The sequence below is a fragment of the Dasypus novemcinctus genome, chromosome 23, assembly GCF_030445035.2.
Source record: "Dasypus novemcinctus isolate mDasNov1 chromosome 23, mDasNov1.1.hap2, whole genome shotgun sequence".
NCBI lineage: Eukaryota > Metazoa > Chordata > Mammalia > Cingulata > Dasypodidae > Dasypus > Dasypus novemcinctus.
In genome coordinates this window covers 52,451,108-52,464,028 of record NC_080695.1, presented here as the reverse complement: position 1 = coordinate 52,464,028, position 12,921 = coordinate 52,451,108, and the positions used below count along the sequence as shown (strand labels likewise).

The following is a 12,921-nucleotide window of genomic DNA, read 5'->3' as shown; positions in this document are numbered from 1 at the left end:
TCTGATACGTTGTATTCTCATTGTCATTCATCTCGAGATATTAATTGATTTCTCTTGAAATTTCTTCTTTGACCCACTGATTATTTGAGTGTGTTGTTTAATCTCCATATATATGTGAATTTCCCCTTTATTTGCTGCTTGTTGATTTCTAGTTTTACTCCATTATGATCAGAGAAAGTGCCTTGTATAATTTCAATTTTGCTGAATTTATTGAGATCTGCTTTGTGTCCCAACATTAGACTATCCTGGAGAAAGATCCATGAGCACTTGAAAAGAATGTATATCCTGCTCTTTTGGGGTGCAATGTTCTGTATATGTCCATTAGGTTTAGTCCATTTATCATATTATTCAAGCTCTCTGTTTCTTTATTGATCTTCTGCCCAGATGCTTTCTCCAACGCTGACCATGGTGTATTGAAATCTCCAGTTATTATTGTAGAGATGTCTATTTCTTCCTTCAGTTTTGCCAGTGTTTGCCTCATGTATTTTAGGGCATCCTGGATAGGTGCTTGTGTATTTATGGTTGTTATTTCTTCCTGGCGAATCATCCCTTTTATTAATATGGAATGTCCTTCCTTGTCTCCAATAACAGTTTTTCTTTTAAAGTTTATATCGTCTGATATAACTATAGCTACCCCCCAGCTTTTTTTTTTTTTTTTTTTTTTCGGTTACTGCATGCATGGGATAACTTTTTCCAACCTTTCCCTTTCAATTTATTGGTATTCTTGGGTCTAAGGTGAGTCTTTTGCAGACAACATATAGATGGCTTATATTTTCTTATCCATTCTGCCAGTCTGTGTCTTTTGATTGAGAAGTTTAATCCATTAATATTCAGTGTTATTACTGTAAAGGCAGTTATTTATTATTTCATCCATTTTGATTTTTGCACTTTGTCATTTTATATTTGACACTTTTACTTACTGATACAATTCTCATTTCTAGACCCTCTTCCAGGCCGCTCTCTCCTGTCTTTTCTTTCCAGGCTGTAACACTCCCTTTAGTATTTCTTGAAGAGCTGGTCTTTTTGCTATAAACTCTCTGTTTCTGTATATCTGTAAATATTCTAATCACCCTCATTTTAAAAAGATAATCTTGCTGGGTATAAAATCCTTGGCTGGCAGTTTTTCTCCTGCAGTATCTTAAATATATCATACCACTGTTCTCTTGCCTCCATGGTTTCTGATGAGAAATTGGCACTTTTTCTTATTAGGTATCCCTTATATGTTATACATCGCTTTTCTCTTGCTGCTCTCAGAATTCTCTCTTTGTTCTGGCATTTGACATCCTGATTAGCGGGTGTCTCAGAGTTGGTCTATTAGGATTTATTTGGGTGGGAGTACATTGTGCTTCTTGGACATGGACATCTATGCCCTTCAATAGGGTGGGGAAATTTTCTGCCATTATTTCTTCAAATATTCTTTCTGCCCCTTTTCCCTTCTCTTCTTCTGGGACATCCATGACACATATGTTTGCACATCTCTTGCTGTCATTTAGTTCCTTGAGACCTCGTTCATTTTTTCCATTCTTTTCTTCATCTCTTTTGTTTGTTCACTTTTGGAGGCCATGTCTTTGAGCTTGCCAGTCCTTTCTTCTAGTTCCTCAAATCTGCTGTTATATGCCCCCAGTGTATTTTTTATTTCGTTTATTGCACCTTTCATTCCCATAAGGTCTGCTATTTTTCTATGTATGCTTTCAAATTCTTCTTTGTGCTCATCCAGTATCTTAATATCCTTAGTCTCTTTAGCCATCTCATTGAATTTATTAAGATTTGTTAGAACATCTAAGATTTGTTGTCTCAACTCCTTTATGTCATCTGCAGGCTTCTCTTGTTCCTTTAATTGGGCCATTTCTTCCTGTTTCTTGGTATGGATTGTAATTTTTGGTTGGAATTTCTGCATCTGGCTTGCCAGATGTATTTATTCTGGGTGCAGTTTCTCTCTTTAGTTTAGGGATTTCTTATCTTTTCTCCATTGCTGGTTGTGTAGTAGGAGCCAAGGATGTAGTTGGTGCTGTAAGCTATGAAGGCTGAAGCTGCCCATGTTGCACCAGGAAGTGATGAAGTTTCTCCCATCTTTCTCCTCTGTCAGGGGTGGACAGAGCTGTAATCGTGTATAATAATCCCAGTTGGGCACGAGACTGTCTGTAGTCACCCAGATACACTGATGAAGCCTCACACCCCTTCCTCCCCTACCTTAGGCAGGGATGGAGCTATAGTTTTGGTCAGCAATCTATGCTGTGTGGGTCCAAAATGACCACAGTTGCTCAGGTAAACTGGGGTATCATCAGACCCTCTCCCTACTGGGAGAGGGAATGGACCCTCTGGAGTGCCCAACAATCTAATCTCTGTGGGCCAAATATTAGCCTGCAGTTGCCTTGAGAGACTTAGGGAGTACTGCCCCTTCTGCACTTTAGGGGGTGGGAACAGAACCACAAATGCCCAACAATTCAGTCATGTAGGCTGAAAGTACCCACCATTGCCCAGAGAGGCTGAGGAAGCACCACCTCCCTCCTACCCTATTGGGTGGTGGGGGTGGTTCTATGGGCACTCAACAGTTCAGTCCCTTTAGGCTCAGAATACCTGCCATTGCCTAGAGAGGTTGAGGAAACACCGGCCCCCTTCTATGCTCTTAAGGCATGGGGTTGGATCCATAGGGACCCAAGAGTTCAATCCCTCTTGGCTGTAAGTACCCACCATTGTCCAGAGAGGCTGTGGAGACAACAAACTCCTCCTATCCTATTGGGGGTGGGGGTGGATTCATAGGCATCCAATAGTCCAGTCCATGCAGGCTGAAGGTCTGCTGTTGCCCAAAAAGGCTGTGGAAAGACCAGCCCCATTCTTTCCTATTGGGGGGTGAGGGTGCATCCATAACTACCACAAGACCAGGCTGTGTGGGCCTGAAGCACCTGCAGTTACCCAAAGAGGCTGGGCAAACAGAGTGCATCTCTTGTCCTATTGGGGAAGGAGGTGGAGTCACAGGTGCCCAAGAGTCAGATTTGTGCAGTCCAAAACTGTTGCCCTGAGAGTTTGAGGCAACACCAGGCCCCTCCTACCCTGTGGAGGACGGAAGTGGAGATGGGTTCAAAGGCACTCAACAAATCTGTGAGGGCTGAAAACCCCTGCCATTGCCCAGAGTGGCTGAGGAGATCCAGCTCCTAACCTATTCTCTTGGGGTGCAGGGATGCAGCCCCAGGTGTCTGACCATTCAGCCTCTGCCAGTGGAGAGCACTTGCAGTTGCCTGGAGAGCCTGGGGCAGGCCCCACCTGCTGCCTCTCTGCTGGAGGTGGGGCTGGAGCCTAGGCTAGGGTCGCAGTCTGATCTTGGTGGAAAGAAGTCTGTCCCTAACTTCACTGGATTTCAGTCAGCCAGGTTCCCCCTCATGCTGGGGGCAGAGTCAAGATGGCAGCTACTGGATTCTTTCCCACTTGGACAGGCTAAGACCCTAGCTGGATCTAGGATTATACTTTAACCAGCTGAGTCCATTAATCAGAAGCTGAGGTCAGTGGACATCTGTCTCTTCCTCCACCATTTATGGGAAATGGAGCTTCTAACTCCAGCCATGGAATAGCTCCTGAGGTGGTTTGTGTCCCTAGAGTAGGATGGGCATCAGCCTTTGTGGTGTGGCTTGCAGCTTCCCAGAAAGGTGGTACAGGTCCCCCCAGCTTCCTCCCCCCCGGAGGTGGGATTCAGGTTTAGGGCAGGCCTGCAATCCAACCTGGGTGGGAAGAAGCCGGTCCTTACAAGCAGTGATTTTCAGTCTGCGCCCACTTCCCCTTGTGCCTGGGGCGGGGTCAGAATGGCGGCCACCAGCTTCTTTCTGACCTGGACAGTCTCAAAGTTTAGTTGTTCCTAGGATTCTATTTTAGCCCGCTGAATCCACTAATCAGTAGCTGATGTCAGAGCCACACCATGTTTTCCTCCCGTTTTTATTTGAGGAAATGAAACTTCCAACCCCAACCATGGAATAGCTCCTGAGGTGGCTTGCATGCCATAGGCACCGACCTCTGTGGTGTGGACTGCTCTACTCATGATTCCTCTGTGCAGATGGGTAGTTTCCTCCTTCCACACTGTCAAGGATGTTGCAGGATACGACTCTGGTCTCCTGGGGCCTCCAAAAGGGGCTTTAGGTAGCCTGGGCGACCACCAACCACCCTGTTTCACAAGCTGACTCCAGGAGTTCCTTACTCTGACACCATCTTGGCTCCATCTCCTCACTCTCATTTTTGAAGGACACTTTTGCCAGATAAAGAATACTTGGCTGTCAAATTTTCTCTTTCAGTATCTTATATATCTATATTATACCTCTGTGTTCTCATCTCTGTGGTTTCTGTAGAGAAATTCACACTGTCTTTTTAAATGTCTCCTGTATGTAATGGATTTCTTTTGTCTTGCTGCTTTCATGATTCTCTCTTTATCAGTGGCATTTTACATTCTGATTACTTTGTCTCTCAAGGTAGGTCTATTTGGGTTTATTCTATTTGGAATACACTGCACATCTTGGACATGAATTTTCATGTCTTTCATAAGAGTTGGGAAATTTTCGGTCATTATTTCCTCAAATATTCTTTCCGCCCTTTTTCCCTTACCTTCTTCTGAAGCACTCATGGCATGTACATTAGTATGCTTTTCGTGGGGTCATTCAGTTCCCTGAGTCCCTGCTCATTCTTTTCTCTGTTCTTCTTTTTAATTTTATATATCCTTTCCTCTAAGACACTGATCCTTTCTTCTGCCTGTTCAAATGTATTGTTTCATGCCTGTACTGCATTTTATTTTCATCCATTTTCTTTCCTTCACATAATTTATTATTTTTCTGTTCAAACTTTCAAATTCTTTTTTGTGTTCACTCAATTTCTTTTTAGAAGAGAGGTGAGCCCTGTATGTTTCTATGCCTTCATCATTCCGGAATTGTCTCCTTTTTAAAAAATGTATGCATTCAGGGCTATAAATTTCCCTTTCAGGACTGCCTTCACTGCATCCCATATGTTTTGATATGCTTTTATTATTACTCCCTAGATATTTGCTAACTACCCTTGCAATTTCTTCTTTGGTCCACTGTGACAGCTGAAATTGTGTGGACCCCAGAACATAATGTCTTTAGAGATAATCCATTTCTGTGCATGTAAATCTATTTGAGATAGGATCTTTTGATTAAATTCTGATAAAGTGCCTTCCTTTTGATTAGATCACTTCAGTATGGTATGATTCAAGGTATGTCTTAATCTTCTTACTAGAGTCCTTTATAAACAGAGGAATAAAAAGTCACAGACATGGGGGAAAAAAACTGCAGAGAGAGCCAAAAACCCAGAAGCTGAAGTCACAGAACACAGACGCTTAGATAAAGCCACTTTAGTCAGAAGATGAAAACAATGAGGCTTGGAAGAGAGCGCAGAGAGTGGATATGGCCATAGGCCTGATTCCTCATGACTGTGTATCTTCTGATGATTCCAGCATGTGCCTGATGTCCACAGTTGCAGCTCAGTGAGAAAGCAACACTTGATGATGCCTTGATTGGGACACTTTCATAGCCTCAGTGTGGTAACATTAACCTAATAAACCCATATTTTAAAAGTCAGCACATTTCTGGTATATTGCTCTCAGGAGCTTGTAGAAAACGAAAATATCCACTGATTGTTTAAGGGTGTGTTATTTAACTTCCACATATTTATGAATTTTCAAGTTCTCCACCTATTATTGATTTCCAGCTTCATTCCTTAATGGTCAGAGAAGATGCTTTGTATAATTTCAATGATTTTTAAATCTACTGAGACTTGTTTTGTGACCCAACATGTACTCTATCCTAGATGATGATCTATGTGCATCTGAGAAGAATGCATATCCTGCTTTTTGGGGGTGAAATATTCTGTGTATGTCTGTTAGATCTAGTTCATTTATCACATTATTCAAGTTCTATGCTTCCTTATTGAACTTCTGTTGATAAGTTTCCAACTGCTATTGTAGAGGTGACTATTTCTCCCTTCAGTTTTGCCTTATGTATTTTGGGGCACCATGGTTAGGTGAATAAATATTTACGTGGTTTTTTTTTTTTTTTTAATGGTTTCCCCCTTTTTAATATATAGTGTCTTTCTTTGTCCCTTACAATAGCTTTTAACCTGAAGTATATTTTGTCCAATGTTAGGTGGCTATCCCATCTCTTTTTGGTTACTATTTGCATGGACTATCTTTTCCCAAACTTTCCCTTTCAACCTCTTTATATCTTTGTTCTAAGGTGAGTCTCTGTAAAAACCATACAGTTGGATCATGGTTTTTAATCCATTCTGTCAATCTATGTCTTTTGATTGGGGAGTTTAATTCATTAACAATCAGTGTTAGTACTGGAAAAACAGTACTTACTTCAGTCATTTTGTCCTTTGATTTTTATATGTCATATCTATTTTTTTTATCTCTTGTCCTTCGTTGCAACTTCTTTTTTTTTTTTTTTTTTTGGTAGTTGATCTTTTCTGAGGTATCCCTCTGATCTCTCCAGAAGTCCTTTTGTATGCAGCATTCCTCAGAAGCTAGTGTTCTGCCTGGGAGTCTCAGGGGACTTGGGTCCCTGTGCCTATATATGCATTGGGTTCTAACTCAGTGCTGTGAATACCTCTATAGTCTGGGTCCCCAGTGGGAGGGCTCCATGCTGCTGCCTCTGGAAAACTCCAAGCTATGTGGGAAAATTGAGGAGAGGGGAGAGGACTAGCTGGTCTGGGACTGAAGTTTCCTACCTGATATTTGTCTCTTTCTTTGATTCAATGTTTGTGGAGTCCGTCTCCAGTCTCTATGTCCTCCAGAGTTATAAAAGAGTGAAATTTGTCCTTACATTTGCTGAATATCTAGGGAGGCTTTTTCAGGGGATGTCTTACATTGCCGTGTTGACCTACCTGTTTTTGAACAGCGTACACAATAAAGCACACTGTCTGTACTCCTCTGACAGGGATTAGTGTTAGTGAGTCCTACAGAAAGGAGACAATTAGAGGGCGTTTGATAGCAAGAAATTTATTAGGGGACGACCTATGAAAGATAAAGGGAACAAGAAACAGGTTTGGACAGGGGAAATCATCAGATATTAATGTAGATCTGTCACATTTTCTAAGATTGTAATAACTGCAGCATGATGATTACTGCTGAAGATCCTCTTCAAATATCAAAATGATGGTCCTGTAAGGCAAAGGATTACATTTAGATCAATCTTTATGATCTTTATTTTCCCTTTATACATTTTGTCTTCTGTGATATTTCTGTGGCCCATGTTGAATATTTTAGTGTGCCTGCATCTGGGTGTCTATATGTAATGAAACAAACTTGCTTTCATATATCAGATATACATCTCTGAATTGAACTTTGTACAGAATCTGACCATTACCATTTTTTCATCTGGTAGGAGTTGAATTTTTATAAATGCGGGGTGGAGTCTTTGCCTTAAATTTTGAAATTGGAATTGCAAATAATCTGAACACTCACTGGATGTAGTATTAGTTCAATTTAATGTACCTCACAGGACAACTTTTAGAAGATCTTCTGTGTGGAAGTAATGTCATTTAAACCGTGAGTAGGAAAAGTATGCAGTAGGCACTAGATATTTTGAAAGGTTCTTTATTTATGTGTATATTGTTTGGTCCTCATAATGGCTTCAGAAAACAAGTAGTATATCAGTTTCATATATATAAGGGCTAAGATTAAGAGTAGAATCCAGATAAAGTTGGTATTGTGAGTAAAAGGCAGGAACACAGGCACTTTATTGGGAGAGTGCAAGATGTATTTGTGGGCATGAAGACAAGTATCAGGGGTAGGAATTGGAATGCTGGAATGTGGTGATAGAGGTAGAGCTGAGGCAGATCATGAAGTTATGAATTTTCTGCTAGAAGACTGACTTATTATGAGGCCAAGGGAGTTGTTCCCCTAGACTATACCTGAAAGAAGACTAGATCCTGTCTTCAATTTTGGTTCACTGGGGCATAGTAAGGCAAAATATCCTGTCAAAACTGAATTAAACTACCAAATTCTACAAAGAATTTTTTTTTCAAACAAATTCACTACATTCAGGTCAGGACTCCAAGAGGAAAGCCACATATACTTCAGGCGATGAACTCAGGGTATTATGGCAACAAAGAAATGCTGGTGAAGATAACTTCATTGTCCACTATTGGGCATTTTGAACATTCACGCAGCAGTTCTGCTGGGGCCTCATGCTAGGCTTCCAACTCCCAACTCTAGCTAGCTCTTATCGCAGCAGGAACTGTTTTGAGGTCCATGTTCTTGGATTCAAGAAATATTCATTTTTCATCTACTCAGTTTTTCCTTTTCTGCAACATACTCACGTATCCCTGGGCATCCAGGGATTCATATGGCCTTTCTTTTGACCTCCAGGGCCCTTCATTTGTGTTTCTCTTATGGGTGATTGTCAACATTGTGCCATTTATTGTATTAATCTCTCTCCTAGAAACATCTTAAGCTCTTGAAGGTAGGAATTTTTCTTATCCCTTACACGGTCAGGCCAAGATCAGTGTTCTATATACATTTGCAGAACTGTTTATTTCTGGCTTTCTAAAACCAGCCTCTTTTGTTGTCTAAAAGATACATCTGCTTTCCAGCTCAGTATGGGGAGATGATTAAGGCCATCATATATCCTAAGTAACTTGAGGAAAGTTACAAAGTCCTCAACCAGAATTACACTTGCATTGGAAAGCTGCGCCAAAGCAAGTGTGGCTTTACAAGAAGGAGTTGTATGAAAGCAGGAGAATTGCATCCAGCATCCATGTGGAATCTAAGCCCCCTCTTGATAGAGATGTGGAGTGGACACGACCATTCTAAGGTCCACAGGATGGAGGAATAGAGTATGGATTAGAGTGGACTTACTGATATTCTATTCATGAACTATTGTGATGAGTAATCAAAGAGAATGTGGCATTGCTGTGGAGAAAGTGGCCATGGTGGCTGCTGGGGGTACAGAGTGGGAGGAAGAGATATGATATGGGGGCATTTTTGGGGGTTAGAACTGTCCTAGATGGTGCTGCAGGGAGTTACTGGACACTGTATGCCCTCCCATGGCCCACTGGGTGGACTGTGGGAGAGTGTGGGCTATGGTGTGGACCACTGACCATGAGGTACAGCGGTGATCAGAGATGTATGCACCAAGTGCAATGAATGTCTCATGATGATGGAGGAGGTTGTTGTTATGAGGGGAGGAGTGGGGTGAAGGGGGTGGGGGGTATATGGGGACCTCATATTTTTTGAATGTAACATTACAAAATAAAGACAAAAAAAGGAGTTGTAAATGAAAGTGCTTTACAATTGGACTCTGACTTTTCACTTCATCTTACCAAATGGAGGAGGTGGAGGCCGTGGGTGAAGCCACCAGGGTGGAGGAGGCCACCAATAGCCCATTCGTGGTGGTGGAGGGCCTCCCATGGGGTAGGGCATGAAGGGTGATCCTTGGAAAGGAGGGGGCCCACTTGCAGCCATATTATCCTGCAAAGCAGTAGTCAAAGTTAAGAAATATGTTGATTTGACAGACAAAACCACCAACATCAAGAAAACTGAAATCCAATACATACGAGTACCAGTGTGGGAAAACACATCCCTCCCACGCAGCCCCACCCATGCTACTTAGAGATGTTAATACACGCCGAGAGGGTGAACTTCTGTCACCACTCATGCCACTTATTTCACTCCCTGTGAGAACATGTAAGGAAAGACAAGGGAAATGCTAGGGAAGTAATAGATGTAACTCCAATTAATAGAAGAGCATATTCCTAAATGACACTTTTTCCCCAAAACCACCTTTCAAACCTCCCTTTCAATCACCACAAAACCTACCTATTTGCATTAAAACCATAACGAGAGAAAATGAAAACCAAAAGAAAAATAGCTGCTCTTCAGACACCTTAGATAAGCCTTTCATGTCATATCTCATTCACAGAACTCTGAAAGTTAGAAGGACCAACCTAAATTTGGGTGAATAGAGACTCTGAGGAGAATTAGATCGTTTGCCCAGGGTCACAGCTTGCAAGAGACACAGCCAGAATGGACACCGGGTCTGCCTGCCAGCCCGGTTTTTTCCCCATCTGCTTCTCTCCCTGACAAATAGTTCTTCTACTCTGGAATTTCTCTCTCGTGGGCACTAGAGAGATGCATATTCCTGAAGTCTAGTGTGGAAACAGGGAAAATGTTTTCAAACAAAATCATTATTACCAATAGAAGTTAGATAGGCACAGCTATATGTGTCTGAATTCATAGGTTATACTGTATTTTAAGTATTGCATGAGCTGCAGATGAGAATGCTAAATGACAGAATTAAAATAAATGCATTCTGATTTCAAGGTGGAGAAGTCCCATAGTATATGTTAAGAGGATTTACCACATTAACATTTACACAGACCAATAAAGAACATACTTTCACCAATGTATTCCAAGACCTTTATTGGCCATACAGGTAATAATTGATTTTCACTCTTCACTATTTCACTTCCAGTGTTGCCAATTTGTAATTTTTTATAATTTTGATGAATTTACCTAATGTCTGACTGCTGGGATTCTGCTATAGCACATTTTCCAATAGAGATGACGCGATGCTGAATTATGTTATTCATTATGGATTTCCCTAAGAGCATTCAAATTGCATGAAGCTTACAAACAAAGTTGGAGGGATGTCATTTCACATTTTCAAATATGAGGATTAGAGAAGATGTTCTAAACATGTATAATCTCATAATCTTATATAAGAATGGAATAAAGTAATAACAATAACAAAAACCAGTATGCAGTAACCCAGCAACATTTCCAAATAAAGGAGATTAGTAAGGAATCAAGCGTGCCATGATTTTCCAGTAGTGGAGGGAAGTGCCTTTCTTATTCTGTTCCTTCCAGAGATAGAGGAGTGCTAGCCCTTAATTCCTCACCCTCTGTGGCAGTTTGATATTGTTGATGAACTCCAAAATGGAATATTGGATTATGTTTGTAAACTGGTCTTTTCCTCCGGACGTATTAGAGTGTATTGGTTTAACTTTACTTGACTAAATAATGATTGAGGCTTTGATTGGGCCACATCAATGAGGCGTTGCATCCTACCCCCTTGGTGGGTGAGGACTCAGTAAAACCACAGAGCAGAGAAGGGAGGTTGGAGTTTTGATGTTGGAGATTTTGATGCTGAAGTCTTGAGCTGGAGCCCCAGGAATAAGCACACAAAGGGAGCTTGGTTGTGAGGAAAGACAGAAGGCCCCGGGAAGAGAAACAAGTCATTTGCCTACTAGTCTACAGGCCTTGTGGAGTGAGGCAAAGGGTAGAGAGCCTCATAGACTACAGCTGACCTTGTGGGGAAAGCAGAGGAGCTGAGCCTGGAGAAAATGAACCCTGGGAAAAGAAGAAAGCCTGAATCCTAGAAGATATTGGCAGCCATCTTGCTCCAACACGGAGCAAGAGACTTTGGTGAGGAAAGAAACTTATGCTCTATGGCCTGGTAACTGTAAGCTGCTACCTCGAATAAATACCTTTTATAAAAACCAACTGATTTCTGGTATGTTGCATCAGCACCCCCTTTGCTGGCTAACATACCCTCTTAAGGACTTAAAGCTCCTGGAAGTGCCAGCAAAATGGCAAGCTGGGAATGGGAAGGCTTCAGGACTTGGGGGAAGAGTTTTCTATTTGTAAAGAGACAGCAAAGATATCAATGAACAAGGAAGAGAATGAGGCAAGAAGAGGGTGTTATATGAAAAGATCCAATTTTCCTGAAATATTTACTTATGCATGAAAAGGATGGCAGCATTTACCTTGCCTTCTTCCATCATCTTGGCAGGGAATGAGCTTCTGGAGTTGTTGTTCTTCACGGGAGCTGCACCAGGTCCTGAATCAGACAAAGGTCAGAGACCGCGCCAAGGTTTACCCTGATTTGCATATTTCTTTACAGAAGAATAACAAACCCCCCACTCCTTTCCTCCATTCATCTTGGGCTCTTTACCTCACTTAGTTCCCTCACCAGTCCTAAGATATCTCAGGTGGCCCTTTAAGACAAGGGGGAGGCACATCCCCTGACCACTGAGAATGACATCACAGAACATGGGTGTATTCAAACCAAATCAAGGAAAAGTGGATGGTTTAGGGATCATACTAGCTGGCAATGGACATTAAAACCAGGGATCTCCCCGTACACATCGTGTAAATGCCTTGCAATCTAAGCCAAGTTAGAAAATTAAAATAAGAACAGCCTTGGAGAGGAAGAATATCTTTAAATCCTACACATTAACCTCACTGGAACTGTTCTTCAAACCACAGGTGGATATTTTTAAATCTTTCTATCTCTGTGTAACCTGACTCCTATATTGGCCAGGTAATTTAGAAATTTTATGCATAGAAATGGACTTACACCCCTTCTTGATTTAGAGGTGAAGTGGACATCAGGATGGAGGAATCAAATATGGATTAGAGTGGGCTTATTGGTACTCTACTATAGAATTATTGTGACTCTAGCAATGGAAGAAACTATCTCATTGATGAGAAGACAGTGGCCATGGGAATTGCTGGAGGCAGGGAGAGGGAAAAGGAGGTGTGATATGGGGGGCATTTTTGGCACTTGGCGTGGTCCTGAATGTTATTGCAGGGACAGATGCAGGACGTTACATATCCTGCCATAACCCACTGAACTGACTGGGAGAGAGTGTAAGCTACAACATAAGCTATAATCCAGGCTGTGTAGCAATGCTCCAAAATGTACCCATCAAGTGCAATGAATGTACCACACTAATGAAAGAAGTTGTCAGTGTGGGAGGAGTGGGGTGTGTGGGGTACATGGGAACCTCTTATATTTTTTATTGTAGCATTTTGTGTGACTTATGTATCTTTAAAAAAAAGATAATAAAAAAGAAATGGACTTAGAGGCATTAATAGTAATAAGAAGATAATTATTGGGTTTAATAGTACAATTGTAGGGTAGTAGA

The 12,921-nt window shown here is 41.5% G+C and overlaps 1 protein-coding gene across 7 annotated transcripts in view; it reads right to left on the bottom strand.

Annotated features, from left to right (window-relative positions):
• Positions 1-6,968: 6,968 nt before the first annotated feature.
• Positions 6,969-12,921, bottom strand: part of LOC101437752 (transport and Golgi organization protein 1 homolog) — a 173,929-nt gene continuing 167,976 nt past the window's right edge. For all 7 annotated transcript variants that reach the window (XM_071211305.1, XM_071211306.1, XM_071211307.1 and 4 more), the window contains 3 exons: positions 11,758-11,831; positions 9,313-9,460; positions 6,969-7,150 (listed from right to left, as the gene is read on the bottom strand). In XM_071211305.1, coding sequence (XP_071067406.1) covers positions 7,137-7,150; positions 9,313-9,460; positions 11,758-11,831 — 236 coding nt within the window. In that variant the 3' untranslated portion in view covers positions 6,969-7,136. The remainder of the gene's footprint in view (positions 7,151-9,312; positions 9,461-11,757; positions 11,832-12,921) is intronic.